General features: G+C 33.4%; 2 protein-coding genes across 2 annotated transcripts; one reads left to right on the forward strand and one right to left on the reverse strand.

Moving 5' to 3' along the window:
• The first annotated feature begins 3,407 nt into the window (after positions 1-3,407).
• On the forward strand, positions 3,408-4,529 carry LOC116143414 (transcription factor bHLH91-like). Its single transcript, XM_031428868.1, has 3 exons — positions 3,408-3,875; positions 3,963-4,343; positions 4,431-4,529. Exons 1-3 carry the CDS (start codon positions 3,408-3,410, stop codon positions 4,527-4,529), a joined length of 948 nt encoding a protein of 315 aa, XP_031284728.1.
• Positions 4,530-4,842: 313 nt separating this feature from the next.
• Positions 4,843-6,866, reverse strand: LOC116143422 (exopolygalacturonase-like). Its single transcript, XM_031428881.1, has 4 exons — positions 6,720-6,866; positions 6,006-6,314; positions 5,251-5,766; positions 4,843-5,085 (listed from the first exon to the last, which is right to left on the reverse strand). The coding sequence occupies exons 1-4, from the start codon at positions 6,864-6,866 to the stop codon at positions 4,843-4,845; spliced, it is 1,215 nt and encodes a 404-aa protein (XP_031284741.1).
• Positions 6,867-22,298: the final 15,432 nt, after the last annotated feature.

The raw sequence follows: 22,298 nt of genomic DNA on the forward strand, positions 1-22,298 counted from the left end.
ATGACTGTAAAAATTTTAAGTTACCCAATTTATTGTACACGTTAGTCATGAATTTTTATTTTACAAGTCACGTTATTTTTTCATTTCTTTCTTCTATAATTCATATGTTTTGCTATTCGCTATATATATGTGTGTGTGTGTGAGCGAAAAATGCAGCTTTTAACTGCATCTACGATATTGGAGCAAATTAATATGGTTTGCATAATTTTATTTTTAATAGGAAACCAGCCTTTAAAAAATGTCCAAACTTTCTTCAAAAGCATATCATAGAAGTATTAAAAATGAAGAATGTCATATTTTTATGAAATATATATTTAATTAATTTATGTCTAATAAAAGTTTACGTGTACCCTTTAAAAAAAAAATTTAGAAAAATGATTTCATTAAAATTTGGACGCAATTGCATTAAAGAAGTCCAATTTAAGCTTGGACACACCAAAAAATGTTGAACTTAATCAACAGGAAAAAAAACAAAAGGCCTAATAAGTGTGATAATTAATAACATTAATCCTTCTAATTCATCATAAAACTATTATCTTCAATATAACAAAAAAAATTTAATTCAAAAAAAAAAAAAAAAAAACATTGATTTATTGCAATCTAACTAATTAATATGTGATGGAAGTTGAAGGTGATTATTTTCATTGTCACCTCACTAACTCTTAAACTTTTAGATTGTAATAGATCAATGTTTAAAAATTCATGTAAAAAATTTAAGTTAAAAAGGATCCCAACCTCTTTTTTAATTATTAATTTTTGTAATTATGTATCATCATCAATTTTTTTTTTTTTTTTTGGTGATCAGGGGTGCTCGGTCCAGTTTGGGCTCACCTCAACTAATACCCTGGGATCCTGAAGTGAACGACCGGATGAATCTCCTCAGTGGTCACCCTATTAGTGCCTGGGAGGACTCAAACTTAAGAACTCGTGTTGAACCTCTTTACTCTTTTGCCATCAAATCACCCAATGGTTTTTTTTTTTTTTTATTTTAATCAGGGTGTCCAAGCTAACTTGCATGCACTTCAACTAATTTTCGAAGTTAATTGAACACCCTACAAGTCTAAACAATCAGGTAAACCACAATGCTATTATGGTAGGTTGTCCCAAAGTTTGAACCCAGAAACTTAAGGAAGAGAACTTAGATAAAAACAACTGTCCCTCGTCACCGGTGAGAATGAACATATAGATGATGTGCCAATGTGGTATGGCGTGAGACCTGTTTACATGTAAACCATATTGGGGCAATAATTTTGATCAATGATAATAGGGTTGGACACATTGTTATCATGAATGTGATCAAAAGTAAGATTGGATAAGTGTGGTCAGCCCAAGTTTTGATCCTGACACCATTAGAAGTAGATGTAAAGTTGCAATTTGTGACAGTCATCCCATCAACATCATCTTCATTTGGATTCCCTCCATGGCTGCCAATGCCTGATGCCATGGCCACGGCCGCATTTGATATTGGTAATGTTGATGGTTCTGGATCCAAGACCCATAAAAATGCAGTCATCTCCTGTAGCTATTTCTGAATCACAGATTTAAATGTCGTTCGAGTTTCTGAAGTGTTGTAAGGCCAAGCTGAGGGTCCTTCGCCGTCAAATGTACCACCACCATTGATATTCAACCGATCAACGTGCTCGAAATGGTCAAGAAGACGTGAGGATTCATCGGAAGGAGCTGTTGGGGCCCCTTTGACGTGAAAATTAATTGGGCCTGTGCAGGGCCCATTAAATATCACTGGGTGCACCATGAATGTTCCATGTGGAATCAAAACCATACTTTCACAGTTTCACTGTTGGATTTACAAGCTTTCTTCCATGCACTATAAAAAGCCTGCAATATACAAATACAAAAATAATTAATGATTATGTAAAATTCAATATTATTTGATGGATTTATTTAATATCTAATTTAAATATAGTTTTCCGTTTTTTAATTAATAGATTAAGGAAAAACCATGTGCTTGTAATTATATACTTAATTTTTCAAAATTTGTTTATGTAGAAGTTAAATTATATGATCTCAAAATTTGGTCGTTGAGGATTTTCAGCTTTTGTTCCGTTTACGATTCCAGCATCGTTGCAACCCCACATCATCATTATTCTCTTTTTTTATAATCACTCATCAAAACCCTTCAAACTCAACTTCCACCAAACTTGCTAATCGTCAACAATCAAGCGATTAAAGTTTGCGCAGTCGCCCCTCTTAAGTCAAATTTCGATTAATCTCAATTACCAAAATTTAACCTTTTATTATCAAAAGACTCATATATCTCCTCTCTTCAAAAGTCCTAGGAGTTTAAACCAATTTTGTTCTCAGTTGTCTGTTAGAATATAAATTTAGGTAATAAAGTGGTATTTTAAAAGTCAGTGGATAAATGGGCTCGATATTTTTGGGTACCCAACTCGGCCCAGCCGAAAAAGGTCGGGCTTTACCATATGTTCGCGGGCTTAGGCTTGGGCCTGGGCCTAATTTTAAGGCCTGACATCGGGTACGAGCCGAGCCTGGGTATGTCTTCAGACCCAACCCTGACAATTTTAGTATTAATTATACTAAATTACCCTTATACTCTATATTTAATTACAAGATTATCCTACATATATATACTCATTTTTTCCAAACCCTACATGGATAGATGGATGCACGTTGTAGAAAGTTATTTATATATTTGGTGAGTATTCAAAAATAAATTAATATTTAAAAATTGTTTCTAAAATTAAAAATATAAAAAAATTAAAATTTACTAATATTTAAAAATTCATATTTTAAAAATGGGTGAGCTTGGACTGAGCCTAAGGTTACAAAAAACCTATCGAACTGGACTTGGGCTTTACCTATCATACCCATAACTTGCCCGAGCCAGGCTTTGGCTTTTTTCATGAGGTCGGGCTTGAGCCAAGGCCAAGGGGTACCCAATCCCAATCCGGTCCACTGTCATCACTATTTATGGGTGAGAAAGTATCCTTAAGCCGTTATTTGGGCGGGTAAAACTGTTAACTCATATTTATGTTACAAAAATAATAAGTGAATTCCAAGACCTAAATTTCCGATAATTATACCCACACCTTGTAATTTTAATTTGGCATCTTTTATCTTTGTGGAATGTGGTTATAATAGGTGGGATCCACACAAACTAATTTACATCAGATTGGCAGACCCATCAATAGTGTGAATACTCAAATATATGCCTAAACTCAAAATAATAATAATAATAATAATAATAATAATAATAATAATAAAATCTATCACATTAAACTAATGCTATTAATTCTGTTTAAATATATAATGTCTCCATTATTCCAAACACAAACAGTCAAACACTTCTCTCTAACAGATCCAGAGATCGATTAAACTTTAATTCTAAAATGTATAATCAAACTTGGTGCTTTGATTCTAATAACTCCATGGCCGAGGCTGCAGATGATGGCTTTCCTCAAGCTGTGCAGGAGCATTTCAAGCTCTCTGACCAACTCTCTTATGCAGCAGCTGCTTCCACTATGGAACTGGATCTTCAACACCATCTGGCCTTCAATACCCCTTGGAACTCCACCTGGGCAAATTCAAACCATGACACTATTCCTTTCAGCTTTATCGGAGACCTCCCACCCTCAGATAGCAATCCGCTATTTCATTTTAACCTGCCCCCACAACCTCCTTTGTTCGGGGAGTTATTCCAATCTGTACCCCACGGTTACAGCTTGTCAACCTCAAGCGGAGGAGGAACGGAGTACCAAGAGGGCGATGGAGAAAGGCTGGAGTCCACTAAGGAAACTGGAAAGAGGACTAAGCACTATGCCACGGCGCGGGAGAAGAGAACAAATTTGAATGACAGGTACAAGTTCTTGGGGAGTTTGGTTCCTAAACCTAGCAAGGTACACCTTTCTTCTTCTCTGCAATTAATTTTTATATCACACTAGCTGAATGCTAATCCAATTATTGATTTTTAAATACCACAAAAGCCCGATAGAGCTTCAGTAGTGGGAGATGCTATTGACTACATAAAAGAGCTTGTTAGAACAGTTGACGAGCTCAAATTACTGAAGGAAAAAAGATCACGCAGTAGAGAGAGAAGCATTAAGAGGCACAACACAGATCAAGACGATGCCTCCGAGCAGTCCTATAATAATGGATCTTTAAGGAGTTCCTGGATTCAGAGAAAATCCAAGGATACAGAGATTGATGTTCGTATCGTTCATGACCAAGTAACCATCACACTCCAACGAAAAAAGATGGATTGTTTGTTGTTTGTTTCCAAGGTTCTTGACGAGCTTCATTTGGATCTCCAACATGTTGCCAGTGGCCAAATTGGTGATTACTACAGCTTCCTCTTCAACGCAAAGGTGGCCATCTTCTCCTTATATATTTATTCTGGCGTGGTGTTTGTGATTTATGTCTATATTTATGTATATTTCTAATTTTAATTGCAGATATATGAAGGTTCTTCTGTTCATGCTGGTGCCATAGCCAATAAGCTTATTGAGGTTATGGACACAGAATATGCAGCCATTCCCACAAGTAGCTATTAATCTTTTGCTTTCTTGAACCCGTAATTAACATTTAAAATCTGTTGGAAGATCGCTATTTTCAAGTTCTAAGACTTAGTGGTCTTTAAGTTAAGTTTCTGTAACCCAACTCCCGATTAATGAACACTATTAAATTCGAAGACGGCTGCATTGAGCTCACGATTAAAGATGAAAGATATTATCCTGTTCTAACGTCCAAACATTAAATGCGAAAAAATAATTCCAATGGAACATATTATAAAAGGATTACAAATTAAGATCCTCCTTTGAACTTTTAATGAAGGTTTTCATAAATTAAACTTGAACTTGCTTGGTTTTACAGAGATCTCCTTATGCAAGGGGGTGGATTTTGAATGCCATAAGCAACTCCATAAACATTAGAACAAGAAGAAGTTGCAGGTCCTCTTGGAAGGCCGTCATAATCAATGTTAATGTCTCTAAGCTCAATCTCTTCACATGGTTTTGCGCTACTGCATAGAAGATTTACTGCAACTCTTGTACTCGTCGTCCCCGTTATTGTTGTAAATCTCACATCACTTATCCCGACTCTTGAAGCTCCCTGTAAGCAACCCCGTCAAGATTTATAACATATATCAACAACATTAAAACATAATTAGTATACAAAATTCTTGAATGAGACAGAAGTATCACGTTATCTATACTAACGTTACAAAAAGATACAACCGTCCCACCTAAGATATTTTCCAGAAGTACGAGAAATTACCGGTTTACAATCCTTAGAAGGGCAGTACTGTTGATCGATGATAATGGGGTTGGCGACATTGTAAACAAGAATCTGTTGGAAGGTAATATTGGAGACAGTGGTGGGATAAGAGGGATTAGCTTTGGTTTTGATCCTCAAACCATTTGAAGTACCTGTGAGGTTGCAATTTGTGACAAGAACGCCATCAACAACATCTTCATTCGGAGTCCCTCCGAGGCTACCGACGCTAATGCCATGGCCAGGGCCACATTTGATATTGGTAATGTTAATGGTTTTGGATCCAGGGCTCATGGAGATGCAGTCATCTCCGGTGGCAATTTCCGAGTCGAAGATTAGGATGTTTTTCGAGTTTCCGATATTAATTCCGTCGGTGTTCGGACTATCACCCGGGGCTGAAATTTTAATGTTGTGAATTGTGAAGCTGTTGCATCCAAAAAGGATGATGTGGGAGCCCTTGCTGTTGATTGATGTTATGTGGTTGATGGTTGAATTTGTCACAAAATCAAATTTCATTGTCTGTTAACATATTGAAGTGAAACATTATATTAGAATTTTGCCATCCAAAAACATTATAATTACCAAAATGCCCTTAACATTATTTTAAATATAAAATTACCAAAATGTCCTTAACATTATTTTTTAAATATAAAATTACCAAAATACCCTTAACATTATTTTAAATATGAAATGACCAAAATGCCCTTAAGATTATTTTAAATATAAAATTTACCAAAATGAAGTTGAAGAGAAATTACAGCAGGAAGAGGTTTGCAATGTGGGTCTTTAAGGCATGAGTTGTAGGACCAAGCTGAGGACCCTTGGCCATCAAGTGAACCACCACCGTAGATGCTCAGCCCATCAACGTATTGGAAGGAAATCCAATGGTCCTGATCGCGCGAAGATGCGTCGGTAGGAGCCCTCAAGATCCCTTGAATGTGAAAAGTAATTGGGCCCTTGCAGGGCCCTTTAAGCAACAGTGGGCCCACCAAAAATAATCCATTTGGAACCAAAACTACATTCCCACCCTCAGAGGAACAAGCTTTGTTCCATGCAATATTAAAAGCCTGCAATAAAAACAATTAATTATTAATTATATATTATTTTTTTGAAATATTTTCAGTATGAAAATTGTGAAGTTTAGATGAAATATAATTAATTAATTTCACTATACTCAAAAATTATTTTGTTAAGCTTGAAAATTTTCAATTATAAATGAATAACAATGAGAATAGGAAAATAATACAGTCACCGAAAGTAATGCACCGAATTCTTGCACCAAATAACGTAGCGCAATCCTGACCGTTGATTAATTATGTATTAATATTAATCGACGGTTAGGATTGTGCCACATCATTCGGTGCACTACTTTTGATGACTGTAGCATTACTTATGAGAATAATATTAAAAAAATGATAAAATCAAAATTAATAAAGTCTATGAGATAAAACAAATCAAAATAAAATAAATACCTCAGTGTTATCTGATATTCCATCAGGTCGAGCACCATATTTCACCACATTAAATATAAGATTTTGAGCTTGAACATGAACTTCAATTATGAATAATACCAAAAAAACTAAAAAGAAAAAACTTGGAAAAATTGAGCTCAAACCCATTTTTCTTCCTCTTTTTGTTTGTGATTAATTTTGCTAATACTATGATGAAATTTGTAATCTTATAGTAATTTAATATATAAATTAATGGAATGATGTCCCCAAATTTTTTTTTTTTTTGATTTTTTACTTATTTTCATGTGATTTTATCAATTGAATAATAGGAAACTAATTGATTTTTTTCTATATGAAAATGAAATCCTTTAATAAAAATCTAAAATCTGATTCTGATAGAAACCCATATAGAAATTTTTTTTAAACGAATCTGATTCTGATGAAACCCAAATGAAATCTAAACCTGTAATAGTAATAAAAAAAAAAATTAAAATTAAAATGCGAATTTTTAGAAAGAAGAACTCAAAAAGTGAAATTGGGTTGAGTTTTTAAGGCAAATTTGGTTGGACATGATTATGGAGATAGAATTTGGTGGATAATTTAAAATAAGTTGGAAACATAATACAGTAAAACATCTCTATAGTGATACTTTATATAGAAATAAACTCTACATAGTCATAAAAAAATTAATTCCCAATTTAAGATAGTTATAAATAAGAATAAACTCTACATTGTAATAAGTTATAATATTTCTAATTCCCGTCAGATGAAATAAAATATTTATCTAAAGTTGTTTGAGATAATGATTTATGCTTTAGAGTTGTTACTACATCTTTTAACTTGCAGGTAGATTACTCGCTAGCATGAACATCTTCTTGTTAAGTATGTTTAGAGTTTCTTGGAACAAACTTTTGTATTTCTGTATTATCATCTTCATGATTATTTCCTTTATCTTACTGTCTAATTATAGTAATAATTTCTTCTTTAGTTATAGCATACATGACTTATTGCTAATTTGAATGATTAAAAAAGACATTAATATCCATTTGATTAATGTAATGAAGTTGTTGAATCTGATCACTAAATTCTACAATGACTCTTTGATTTTCCTCATCCACTTCATTTATAACTTGCAATTCATCGACATCGGGGATCCTAATTTAGTAATGATTAAAATAATTGGCAATAGTATGTGGCTTCACATCAATTTGTTACATAATTTTGTAATTATTAAAACTATTGACAATAGTATGTGGCTTCACATCAATTTGCTGCATAATTTTGTAATTATTAAAATAATTGGCAATAGTTTGTGGCTTCACATCAATTTGATAATGCAGCAACTGCATTTACAATTCCATTAAGGACATTTATCTTTGCTGGTTTTAAGACACGGTCTTCTATCCGTTTCAAAAGTAGGCAATTGAAGCGTTGAATTGAAATCTTAATACTATTAAAACGTTAATTGAAATCCTAATACTGTACTATTAAAACATGAATTATAAAGAAATTTTTGTTACCACACCTCTATTAAATTATAATCTCCTCGTAGTAATAAAATTAATTAATCCCACCATTATGACTATAGAGAGGTTTTACTGTACTAATAATTAAATGACGCATTTAACATTATGATATTAAGTCAAAATCTTATACTATTTGTATTAATTATATCATTAATTAATTTTAAATCATTTATAGTAATATCTTGCTTTCTATTATTATTGCTCTCACTAATCTTATACATCTCAATCCCAGAATTATATGGTAAACTAGATGGCACGCCCGCGCATTACGCAGGTATATTTATTATACATTTTTATATTATTATTGGTTTTTTTGTGTTTTAAATATATATTTTTTGTATTGAAGTTCATTTTATATTGAATTGATAATTAAAGAGATAAATAAAATAAATATTATAAATGAGATAAATAGTATATATTTATTGTTGGTGTAAAGAAATATTATCTTTAAAAAAAGTAATATTAATTTTATCCTATTTTATAAATAAAAGTTATGTTTTCAGTATTTATGAATTAGAATATAATATTTCGTTCCTGAAATTTGGTTAAATTTCTTTTTTCTTTTTTTTTTTTTTTTTCGATCGGGTTGTTGAAAAGTTGAGGAAACTCAAACTTAGGAGGCACTTCTACTTTCTCCATGGCAACAATTTCCTCCAACCCATAAGAGTTTATCTCAATCTCTTTTAAGTTTTCAGAGACCGGCAACTATAGAGACTAGAAAGAGGTTTTTCATACTCCAACATTCTGTAACCCTTACAATTTCTAGATTTTGAAAGGTGTGAAATGTTTGTGGATTCTTTGGTAATCTTCTGAGTGTGTCAGGAGGAACAAAACTGGGTAATTTTCCACAAAATTCAACTCTCAAAACCCTGAGTTTGCAAAAAGAATCTGCTTCGAGTTTATTGTGCCATATTAACTGGATGTTATCCAACTGTAAGAGTATCATCTTCTCCAAGCTTGGATAATGAACCTGTATAACATGAAACAGAAGATGAATAAGATGTCCATGTATTCTTTTCCATGAGCTTCTGAAAAAAAAAAAATACCTTTTCATCAAAGAAAGGATGTATAACAGTGGTGTCATTCTCTAAGTTCATTTCTTCACATTCTTTCTTGGAGAAGAATGTCTTCAAACTCTAACAACCCTTAATGTGAATTGCATTCGACGTTGGGAGTTCAACCATAGTAGATGGAAACATAAATTTCAAAGAATGACATACCTTCATAGTCAACCTTAAAAGTTTTGGGAATACAACCTGCAGACACAATTCTTGTTCTGTAAACAAACTTAGAAATGTATTAAAATACTTGAAAAAAAATAGAAGAAACATACCTTTGGATCAGTATGTTCTATAGATTCTTCAATTTCTTCATCACCAAAAATCTCTTTTAGGTTCTTGCAATCAGTCACTTCGACTTTTTGGAGATGTGAAAGGTTTCTTGCCATGGAGATTAAGATATGCTCTAACTCATCACATTGTCTAATTTTTATGGTCCTTAATTTGGTAAATGACTCTACGTAGAGTCGGCCTTCACATATCCCAAAATGTCTAATTATTATGTTGTTCAACATTTATATACATAAAGCAACAATAGCAATAAGCACTATCTTCTTCCATCCACACAAAGCTCAATAGCATTAGAAGATTGGTCCTTTTTTCTAAGGATAATTAAAATATGTTCAATAATTTCAGAACAATTATTGAAACAGCAGCAGGAATAAATAAATAAAAGACCTAAACTTCAAGCACAGAAAAAATAGAATTTAAATTTCAAAGACATGGTCATGATATGTAAGAAAATAACTTTGATACTAATAGCAGTTACTTTAAGTAAATCCAATTAAAATAAAACCAATAAAAAAAAATAGAAGATCCACATCTAAAGCACTCAAACTTTCTACTATTGTTTTTTATCATGTCTCCACTACAGCAAAAAGAAAAAAAAAAATCTTTAAATAGGCCTTATATAAAGTATGGGTACCAACTGATAATCAGGACCTCCCATCTAAAATTAGGCTAAAATATACCCTCTCCAACTCACAACCTCTCATCCCTCTCTTAAACCCCATTAAAACAAAACACCGAAACTAAAACAAACCCTCTTCTCCCCTTAACCTCAGCTACCTTAACCAACCCAACACCCACCATTTTAAGTTTTCAGTTTTAATCCATCTCTTCCTCTTTTTGTTTCACACCCCCAACCAATGCAAAACAAAAACAAACCTAGATTTCATACACCCTCCAAAAGGCACCGCTTTATACATATCTCCTTATTCGAGATTTCATTTTTTTATCTCCATTCCATTTATAGTTATTACATTGAATAAAAATCCACTCAACCTCTCAAACTCGTGCAATAAATAATCAATATATATGACTTAAGGGAAGTTAAAGCAGAAGTTGACTATTTAGAAATGTTTATAAAGCAATAGAAACTAACATGCAAAAAAGAAGCATAAAACCTTCTGAACAACTTTTCAGTTGATGATTCCTTCGCTGCTATACACACCCTATCCCAAAGCAACCCTGATCCCAAAGCAACTTTGAGATCTATAGATGCAAAAATCTACCATTACGAAAAGAGGGAATAATCCTGTGAGGTTGAGGCCACTAGCGATCTGTTGCACCTGCACACGTGAGAAAACAAGCATAAAGTAGATGGAAAACATCAGGTTGGTGTTTACCGTAGGCACTCCGATGCTCAAGTCAGCAAGGCTGAATGAGGCTAGTTTAGTGAGGGTTAGGGAAAGGAAAGATTACCGGAAGTCTAGTTGGGGACTGTGACTACGGTTGTAATGCGAAGTTCTCAAGTGGGAACTCTAGTGTCTGAAGGTGTAATGTCTCTCTCCCTTGTGAGAGGATTGGTCTTAGTTTAAATAGTGACTGTATGGTCTTCGAATCCTGGTGGGACTGACAGTCCTTGTAGTAATGGTCTTCCCAAAGGGTGGAGTCTTTGGCTCCCTTATCTCAGCAGGAAAGGGAGTTCAAACATGCCTAGGATACGGACTTTGGAGGAAATGGGATAGTAATTGACTTCTTTAGTAGAGTTCAAGTAGTAGTGTAGTTCGTAGGCGACTGTGGGTTCCGAGTTGACCGTAAGCCCAAAAAATGTTCCAGGATCAGGAGGCCTGGGTCCAGATGGTGAGGAGCTGGGAAAACATACCGAGTGGGCCTTATCTACGGAACTCTGATTTGGGCCCCGTCAGAATTGGGCCTGAGCTTTCATCTTCGTCGGAGGTGTTTCTGTCTTTGGGCCTATTTGGGCCAAAGACATTTTTTGGCCAGATCTATCTGCAGAAATTGACATAAAATGAGATCCATTAATCACCAGTCACAGCAATTAATTACACATAATAACCCAATAAAGAAATTGAATAGAGTGAGAGAATACCTAAGAGCTGGACAAATCTGTTATATTTAATAAATTCCATACTTCAGTTCCCTTTGCTGCACAAATTACATCCAGCTACAGTTAACCACAAAAATGAAAATGGTTTGATAATTGGGTGGTCCACAGGAATATGGGCAACCCATTTTCTAAGGTTTTATGTTTATGCTGAAAATGACTCTTGATTATAAATATAAAAATGGCTTACTTGCCCATTGTATATGGTGACATTCACCCCTTTTGCAAGTAGCTCATCTACCTATAAGATAAAAGATGATTAATGTAAAATTTAGAATCATCTTATGAAAATAAAACAAAAACCCATATCACAAATGCACCCAAAATTATAAGGATGTGTTTGGCAACCATGCATTTTAAATATGAGAAGATAGTATGGAATCTTTGACTTCAATATTAAACCAAATGAAAGGAGTTATAGTTGATCTTTCAAACACATTTGAGTGGTGACAAAGGAATCATACATTTCCAGAAATGTATGATTCCTTCAAGTATAAATGAAGTTATTTATGTCAATTAAATCATGAAAAACATGTCAATACTAAGTTTTTTTTGAAATTTCTAATGTACCTCATTAATCCTGGGTCTCATAAAATCACCTTGAAGTTGTGTGAATACGTAATCCGACTGCTCTCCCCATATGTCAAAAGTATAAAAAAATCTACCGCAGCATTCACAAAATAACATTAAACATATGAAATAATCAGAAAATACACTTTACAAAATACCCATGCCAATCTCTAGCGTTCCCTCCTCCATATCATTACTGTTTTTTTCCATTCCCATTTCCAAGCTGTCAAAGAATTAAAAATAATTAAAAAAAAAAAAAAAAAAACCAGCAAAATCATCATAACCACTAACAAAAAATGCAGCATTTACAGTTAAAACATAAATACAATTTAGGCCAACATATTCATTAAACACTTTACAGGTTCTAACCATTGCTTTATTAACCAGCTTAATTTAATGCATGTGAATAATCCCTATTATAGCAATCTCTTAATATTCATATAAATAAAAAACACATACGTGAATTCTTAGTAATTTATCAAATTAAAATAGGAATATGAAAGATCTCAAATTGAAAGAGGAATGTGAAATATATGTATTGAATGCATGTGAATAATTTCTATTATAGTAATCTCTTAATATTCATAAAAATCAATAACACACACGTTAATCATTAGTAATTTATCAAATTAAAAGAGGAATGTGAAAGATCTGAAATTAAAAGAGGAATGTGAAAGATTTATATTGAATACATTAATTGAATGCACGTGAATAATCTCAATTATAACAAACCCAATAAGCAGTAAACACGTGGACCAATTAACGATATCCTACATGGTGATTATATATCAATCCTATGTGGCGTTAAAAGAAGTAGTCTACTTCAGCATTATATAGATATATAGATATATAAATGTTTTTCTTCTTTTTTTTCAGTTATTGTAATCATTCAATCAAATATTGATTAATACATAATTGATGGAACACTACTTGAAATAGGCTATTTTACTATAAAATGGACAAGGACAAGTGGATCATGCACTCACCATGTGGAGCCACCTATTACTTGTATTAGAAATAACAATAAAGCTAGGGACACCGAAAAACCTGCACTGAAATTTTGTACCGGCCTACGTGTAACACGCCTAATCTGTTACACGTAGGCCGTCCATAAATAAAATACAATAAACATTTTTTATAAACATTTGGGACGGTCGTCCATCTGTTATGGACGCCTGTCCCTTATGTTTGAACGGGCGTCCATTCGCCCATCCATACTTTAAAAAAAAAAAAAAAACTGCTCAACTTCTCCACTTTCGCTTCTCTTCTTCTTCTTCTTCTTCTTCTTCTTCTTCTTCTTCTCTGATCATCTAATAACTGCCCACGACTTTTAACTAATCAGACTTTTAAGTAAATGCATGCAGATATGCATATGGACATGTACATCTTCATACTCAATACTGATTAAGGCAAGAATACATTATTATTATTATTATTATTATCATCATCATTAGCATTGGAAGCGCTATCTTCCTTGGCCTTCACTTGCGCCTTAGAAACAGAAGCTCCTAAAGCTCTCTCCTTTGTTTTGTTTTCTGAAAGAAGGAGACTTCTGTGGCGAGGAGCTTTTGACCTGGGCACTGGAACCCAAATCTAGCATTAACCTCCCATCCTCTACCTGGACGATGAAGGCTATGAGAGAGGTTCAGGCTTTTGCTCTGTCGCTGAAGAGTTAAAATTTGCGGCCACTCAATTCAAGCGCCTTCACAGTAGACAGGTTCAGCACACCTTCAGGTTCTACTCATAACAGTGGAGGATATGGGCCGCATGCTTCATCCAAGCTGCATGGCGCCGTTATTCCAAGAGAAAGAAAATGGAACATTTCCGAAAGGAAGAAGAAGAAGCAGTATCATGTTTAGAATTTTTTTTTTTTTTTTTTTTAAGTATGGACGGGCGTCCATTACGAATGGACGCCTGTCCAAACATAAGGGACGGCCGTCCATAACAGATGGACGGTCATCCCAAATGTTTAAAATTTTTTTTTTTTTTCATATTTGGGTGAAGGACGGGCGTCCATTATTTGTGGGCGCTCGTCCAAAATTAATGGACGGTCGTCCATAATGGATGGACGGCCGTCCCTAATGTTTTACAAATTTTTTAATCGTATTTTAATCAGGGACGGGCATCCTTTAAATGGGGACGCCCGTTCATATAATATGGACGGGCGTCCATGTGAGTGAACGGCCGTCCAAATGTGATGGACGGCTGTTCACTAGAAAAAAAATTGTAAAAAAATTCAGACGCGCATTACACGTAGGCCGGTACAGAAATTCGGTGCAACTTTTTTGGTGTCCGTAGTGTTATTGTAGAAATAAAGGATCAGATGAAAGGGCGGCAAAGACAGCTATAGAAAGCCCCTTTTGTTCACTAATTTTACACAACACAATGGAGAGGAATTAATAAAAAATCTTTTTTTTTTTTTTGGATCACCGAGATTGTTCGGATCAATTTACACCTTAATTAATTTCCCAAAAACTTAAAACTATTGTTTTAAAACTCGGTTCGACCGGGAACTATTGTTTTTAAAATATTGCTTGAAACTACCGATCAAGTAAGAATTTCAATAACTACTCCCATAGTCCGATTGACAATTGATGAAGGAACACAAACTTAGAAATGTATTAAAATACTTGAAAAAAATAGAAAGAAACATACCTTTGGATCAGTATGTTCTATAGATTCTTCAATTTCTTATCACCAAAAACTCTTTTAGGTTTTGCAATCAGTCACTTCGACTTTTGAGATGTGAAAGGTTTCTTGCCATGGAGATTAAGATATGCTCTAACTCATCACATTGTCTAATTTTTATGGTCCTTAATTTGGTAAATGACTCTACGTAGAGTCGGCCTTCACATATCCCAAAATGTCTAATTATTATGTTGTTCAACATTTATATACATAAAGCAACAATAGCAATAAGCACTATCTTCTTCCATCCACACAAAGCTCAATAGCATTAGAAGATTGGTCCTTTTTCTAAGGATAATTAAATATGTTCAATAATTTCAGAACAATTATTGAAACAGCAGCAGGAATAAATAAAAAAAGACCTAAACTTCAAGCACAGAAAAAATAGAATTTAAATTTCAAAGACATGGTCATGATATGTAAGAAAATAACTTTGATACTAATAGCAGTTACTTTAAAATCCAATTAAAATAACCAATAAAAAAAAATAGAAGATCCACATCTAAAGCACTCAAATTTCTACTATTGTTTTTTATCATGTCTCCACTACAGCAAAAAGAAAAAAAAAAATCTTTAAATAGGCCTTATATAAGTATGGGTACCAACTGATAATCAGGACCTCATCTAAAATTAGGCTAAAATATACCCTCTCCAACTCACAACCTCTCATCCCTCTCTTAAACCCCATTAAAACAAAACACCGAAACTAAACAAAACCTCTTCCCTTAACCTAGCTACTTAACCAACCCAACACCACCCATTTAAGTTTTCAGTTTTAATCCATCTCTCTCTTTTGTTTCACCACCCCAACCAATGCAAAACAAAAACAAACCTAGATTTCATACACCCTCCAAAAGGCACCGCTTTTACATATCTCCTTATTCGAGATTCATTTTTTATCTCCATTCCATTTATAGTTATTACATTGAATAAAAATCCACTCAACCTTCAAACTCGTGCAATAAATAATCATATATATGACTTAAGGGAAGTTAAAGCAGAGTTGACTATTTAGAAATGTTTATAAAGCAATAGAAACTAACATGCAAAAAAGAAGCATAAAACCTTCTGAACAACTTTTCAGTTGATGATTCCTCGCTGCTATACACACCTATCCCAAAGCAACCCTGATCCCAAAGCAACTTTGAGATCTATAGATGCAAAAATCTACCATTACGAAAGAGGGAATAATCCTGAGGTTGAGGCCACAGCGATCTGTTGCACCTGCACAAGTGAGAAAACAAGCATAAAGTAGATGGAAAAAATCAGGTTGGTGTTTACGTAGGCACTCCGATGCTCAAGTCAGCAAGGCTGAATGAGGAGTTTTAGTGAGGGTTAGGGAAAGGAAAGATTACCGGAAGTCTAGTTGGGACTGTGACTACGGTTGTAATGCGAAGTTCTCAAGTGGGAACTCTAGTGTCTGAAGGTGTAATGTCTCTCTCCCTTGTGAGAGGATTGGTCTTAGTTAAATAGTGACTGTATGGTCTTCGAATCCTGGTGGGATGACAGTCCTTGTAGTAATGGTCTTCCCAAAGGGTGGAGTCTTTGGCTCCTTATCTCAGCAGGAAAGGGAGTTCAAAATGCCTAGGATACGGACTTTGGAGGAAATGGGATAGTAATGACTTCTTAGTAGAGTTCAAGTAGTAGTGTAGTTCGTAGGCGACTGTGGGGTTCGAGTTGACCGTAAGCCCAAAAAATGTTCAGGATCAGGAGGCCTGGGTCCAGATGGTGAGGAGCTGGGAAAACATACGAGTGGGCCTTATCTACGGAACTCTGATTTGGGCCCCGTCAGAATTGGGCTGAGCTTTCATCTTCGTCGGAGGTGTTTCTGTCTTTGGGCCTATTTGGGCAAAGACATTTTTGGCCAGATCTATCTGCAGAAATTGACATAAAATGAGATCCATTAATCACAGTCACAGCAATTAATTACACATAATAACCCAATAAGAAAATGAATAGAGTGAGAGAATACAAGAGCTGGACAAATGTTATATTTAATAAATTCCATACTTCAGTTCCCTTTGCTCACAAATACATCCAGCTACAGTTAACACACAAAATGAAAATGGTTTGATAATTGGGTGGTCCACAGGAATATGGGCAACCCATTTTCAAGGTTTTATGTTTATGCTGAAAATGACTCTTGATTAAAATATAAAAAAGGCTTACTTGGCCATGTATATGGTGACATTCACCCCTTTTGCAAGTAGCTCATCTACCTATAAGATAAAAGATGATTAATGTAAAATTTAGAATCATCTTATGAAAATAAAACAAAACCCATATCACAAATGCACCCAAAATTATAAGGATGTGTTTGGCAACCATGCATTTTAAATATGAGAAGATAGTATGGAATCTTGACTTCAATATTAAACCAAATGAAAGGAGTTATAGGTGATCTTTCAAAAACATTGAGTGGTGACAAGGAATCATACATTTCCAAATGTATGATTTCTTCAAGTATAAATGAAGTTATTTATGTCAATTAACATGAAAAACATGTCAATACTAAGTTTTTTTGAAATTTCTAATGTACCTCATTAATCCTGGGTCTCATAAAATCACCTTGAAGTTTGTGAATACGTATCGACTGCTCTCCCCATATGTCAAAAGTATAAAAAAATCTACCGCAGGCATTCATATGAAAATGAAATCCTTTAATAAAAATCTAAAATATGATTCTGATAGAAACCCATATAGAAATTTTTTTAAAACAAATCTGATTCTGATGAAACCCAAATGAAATCTAAACCTGTAATAGTAATAAAAAATAAAATTAAAATTAAAATGCGAATTTTTAGAAAGAAGAACTCAAAAAGTGAAATTGGGTTGAGTTTTTAAGGCAAATTTTGTTGGATTTTAAACATAAATATATGAAGATAGAATTTGGTGGATAATTTAAAATAAGATGAAACATAATTCAGTAAAACCTATCTATAGTGATACTTTATATAGTAATAAACTCTACATAATCATAAAAAGATTCAATTCCTAATTTGGGATAGTTATAAATAAGAATAAACTATACATTGTAATAAGTTATAATATTCTAATTTTCATCTTAAGAAAAGTTGCCTCCATATAGTAATAATTATATGTATATTGAAAAAAAATGTTATGTTACATTAAAAGTTTAAGATGAAATAAAATATTTATCTAAAGTTGTTTGAGATAATGATTTATACTTTAGAGTTATTACTACATCTTTTAACTTGCAGGTAGATTACTCGCTAGCATGAACATCTTTTTGTTAAAGTCATATATTTCTAGTTTCTTAAGTATGTTTAGAGTTTCTTGGCACAAACTTTTTGCATTTATGTACTATCATCTTCAATATTATTTCTTTTATCTTTTTGTCTAATTGTAGTAATGATTTCTTCTTTAGTTAAAGCATACATGACTTATTGCTCATTTGGATGATTAAGAAAGACAGTAATATCTATTCGATTAGTGTAATGAAGTTATCGAATCTGATCACTAAATTTTACATTGACTCTTTGATTCTTTTTATTCACTTCATTTGTAACTTGCAATTCATCAACATCGGGGATCCTAATTTGGTAATGATTAAAACAATTGGCAATAGTATGTGGCTTTACATCAATTTGCTACATAATTTTGTAATGATTAAAACAATTGACAATAGTTTGTGGCTTCACATCAATTTAACTATGCAGCAACTGCATTTACAATTCCATCATAGACATTTATCTTTGCTAGTTTCAAGACAAGATCTTTTATCCGTTTCAAAAGTAGGTAATTAAAGCGTTGAATTGAAATCTTAATAGTATTAAAACATTAATTAAAATCCTAATACTGCACTATTAAAACATGAATTATAAAGAAATTTTTGTTACCACACCTCTATTAAATTATAACCTCTATATAGTAATAAAATTAATTAATCTCATCATTATGACTATAGAGAGGTTGTACTATATTAATAATTAAATGATGCATTTAACATTATGATATTAAGTCAAAATCTTATACTATTTGTATTAATTATATCATTAATTAATTTTAAATCATTTATAGTAATATCTTGCTTTCTATTATCATTGCTCTCACTACTCTTATACATCTCAATCCCGGAATTATATGGTAAACTAGATGGCACGTTCCTGCATTGCGCGGGTATATTTATTATATTTTTTTATATTATTATTGGTTTTTTTTTTTTTTTTGTGTTTCAAATATATATTTTTTGTATTAAAGTTCATTTTATATTGAATTGATAATTAAAGAGATAAATAAAATAAAAAGTATATATTTATTGTTGGTGTAAAGAAATATTATCTTTAAAAGAAGTAATATTAATTTTATCCTATTTTATAAATAAAAGTTATGTTTCAGTATTTATTAATTAGAATATAATATTTTGTTCTTGAAATTTGGTTTAATGTTTTTTTTTTTTTTTTTTGGATCGAGTTGTTGAAAAGTTGAGGAAACTCAAACTTAGGAGGCACTTCTACTTCTCCATGGCAACAATTTCCTCCAACCCATAAGAGTTTATCTCAATCTCTTTTAAGTTTTCAGAGACCTGTAGCTATAGAGACTGGAAAGAGGTTTTTCAAACTCCAACATTCTGTAACCCTTACAATTTCTAGATTCTGAAAGGTGTGGAATGTTTGTGGATTCTTTGGTAATCTTCTGAGTGTGTCAGGAGGAACAAAACTGGGTAATTTTCCACAAAATTCAACTCTCAAAACCTTGAGTTTGCAAAAAGAATCTGTTTCGAGTTTATTGTGCCATATTAACTGGATGTTATCCAACTGTAAGAGTATCATCTTCTCCAAGCTTGGATAATGAACCTATATAACATGAAGCAGAACATGAATAAGATGTCCATGTATTCTTTTCCATGAGCTTCTAAAGAAAAAAACAAAAAAAAAAAAACACCCTTTTCATCAAAGAAAGGATGTATAACAGTGGTGTCATTCTCTAAGTTCATTTCTTCACATTCTTTCTTGGAGAAGAATGTCTTCAAACTCTTAACAACCCTTAATGTGAATCGCATTCAACGTTGGGAGTTCAACCACAGCAAATGGAAACATAAATTTCAAAGAATGACGTACCTTGATAGTCAACCTTAAAAGTTTTGGGAATACAACCTGCAAACACAATTCTTGTTCTGTAAACAAACTTAGAAATGTATTAAAATACTTAAAAAAAAAAAAAAAAAAAGACAGAAAAAACATACCCTTTGATCAGCATGTTCTATAGATTCTTCAATTTCTTCATCACCAAAAATCTCTTTTAGGTTCTTGCAATCATTCACTTCGACTTGTTGGAGATGTGAAAGGTTTCTTGCCATGGAGATTAAGGTATGCTCTAACTCATTACATTGTCTAACTTTTATGGTCCTTAATTTGGTAAATGACTCTGCGTAGAGTCGGCCTTCACATATCCCATAATGTCTAATTATTATGTTGTTGAACATTTATATACATAAAGCAACAATAGCAATAAGCAGTATCTTCTGCCATCCACACAAAGCTCAACAACGTTAGAAGATTGGTCCTTTCTTCTAAGGATAATTGAAATATGTTCACTAATTTCAGATTAATTATTGAGACAGCATCAGGAATAAATAAATAAAAGACCTAAACTTCAAGCACAGAAAAAATAGAATTTAAATTTCAAAGACATGGTCATGATGTATAAGAACATAACTTTGATACTAATAGCAGTTACTTTAATAAATCCAATTAAAAGAAAACCAATAAAAAAAAAAAATAGAAGATCCACATCTAAAGCACTCAAACTTTCTACTAATGTTTTCGATCATGTCTCCACTACAGCAAAAAGAAAAAAAAAAAAAATCTTTAATTAGGCCTTATATAAGTATGGGTACCAACTGATAATCAGGACCTCCCATCTAAAATTAGGCTAAAATATACCCTCTCCAAATCACAACCTCTCATCCCTCTCTTAAACCCCATTAAAACAAAGCACCGAAACTGAAACAAACCTTTTTCTCCCCTTAACCTCAGCTACCTTAACCAACCCAACACCCACCATTTTAAGTTTTCAGTTTTAATCCATCTCTTCCTCTTTCTCTTTCACACCCCCAACCAATACAAAACAAACCCAGATTTCATACACCCTCCAAAAGGCACCGCTTTATACATATCTCCTTATTCGAGATTTCATTTTTTCATCTCCATTCCATTTATAGTTATTACATTGAATAAAAATCCACTCAACCTCTCAAACTCGTGCAATAAATAATCAATATATATGACTTAAGGGAAGTTAAAGCAAAAGTTGACTATTTAGAAATGTTTATAAAGCAACGGAAACTAACATGCAAAAAAGAAGCATAAAACCTTCTAAACAACTTTTCAGGCGGTGACAGAGTGACTGATCCTGTGAGGTTGAGGCCACTAGCGATCTGTTGTATCTGCACACGTAAGAAAACAAGCATGAAGCAAACAAAAAACACCGGGGTAGTGTTTGCCATAGGCACTCCGACGCTGAAGTCAGCAAGGCTGAGTGAGGCTAGTTTAGTGAGGGTTAGGGAAAGGAAAGATTACCGGAAGTCTAATCGGGAACTGTGACTACGGTTGTAATACGAAGTTCTCAAGTGGGAACTCCAGGGTCTGAAGGTGTAATATCTCTCTCCCTTGTGAGAGGGCTGGTCTCTATTTAAATAGTGATTGTATGGTCTTCGAATCCTGGTAGGACTGGGAGTCCTTGTAGTAATGGTCTTCCCAAAGGGTGGAGTCTTTGGCTCCCTTATCTCAGCAGGAAAGGGAATTCAAACATGCCTAAGATACAGACTTTAAAGGAAATGGGATAGTAATTGACTTCCTTAGTAGAGTTCAAGTAGTAGTATAGTTCGTAGGCGACTGTGGGCTGCGAGTTGATCGTAAGCCCAGAAGGTGTTCTAGGATCAGGAGGCCTAGGTCCAGATGGTGAAAAGTAGGGAAAACATACTGAGTGGGCCTTATCTGTAGAACTCTGATTTGGGCCCCATCAGAATTGGGCTTGAGCTTTCATCTTCGTCGGAGGTGTTTCTGTCTTTGGGCCTATTTGGGCTGAAGATATTTTTTGGCCCTAACAAGATCTATCTACAAAAATTGACATCAAATGAGATCCATTAATTACCAGTCACAGCAATTAATTATACATAATAACCCAATAAAGAAATTGAAGAGAGTGAGAGAATGCCTAAGAGTTGGACAAATATGTTATATTTAATAAATTCCATGCTTCTATTCCCTTTGCTGCACAAATGACATCCAGCTACAGTTAACCACAAAATCATGTCATAATCACAATACCAGTTAAACCAAAAAAATGAAAATGGTTTGATAATTGGGTGGTCCACAGGAATATGGGCAACCCATTTTCTAAGGTTTTATGTTTATGCTAAAAATGACTCTTGATTATAAATATA

This window comes from Pistacia vera, unplaced genomic scaffold, assembly GCF_008641045.1.
Source record: "Pistacia vera cultivar Batoury unplaced genomic scaffold, PisVer_v2 Contig1132, whole genome shotgun sequence".
NCBI lineage: Eukaryota > Viridiplantae > Streptophyta > Magnoliopsida > Sapindales > Anacardiaceae > Pistacia > Pistacia vera.

Bases quoted from the DNA above. Each gene is read 5' to 3' on its own strand.
- LOC116143414 (XM_031428868.1), top strand. From the start codon at position 3,408: ATGGCCGAGGCTGCAGATGATGGCTTTCCTCAAGCTGTGCAGGAGCAT. The intron at 3,876-3,962 runs GTACACCTTTCT...ATACCACAAAAG, and splicing joins TGGTTCCTAAACCTAGCAAG to CCCGATAGAGCTTCAGTAGT. The intron at 4,344-4,430 runs GTGGCCATCTTC...TTTTAATTGCAG, and splicing joins GCTTCCTCTTCAACGCAAAG to ATATATGAAGGTTCTTCTGT.
- LOC116143422 (XM_031428881.1), bottom strand. From the start codon at position 6,866: ATGGGTTTGAGCTCAATTTTTCCAAGTTTTTTCTTTTTAGTTTTTTTG. The intron at 5,767-6,005 runs GTAATTTCTCTT...ATATGTTAACAG, and splicing joins ATTGCAAACCTCTTCCTGCT to ACAATGAAATTTGATTTTGT. The intron at 5,086-5,250 runs GTAATTTCTCGT...GGTTGCTTACAG, and splicing joins CTTCTAAGGATTGTAAACCG to GGAGCTTCAAGAGTCGGGAT.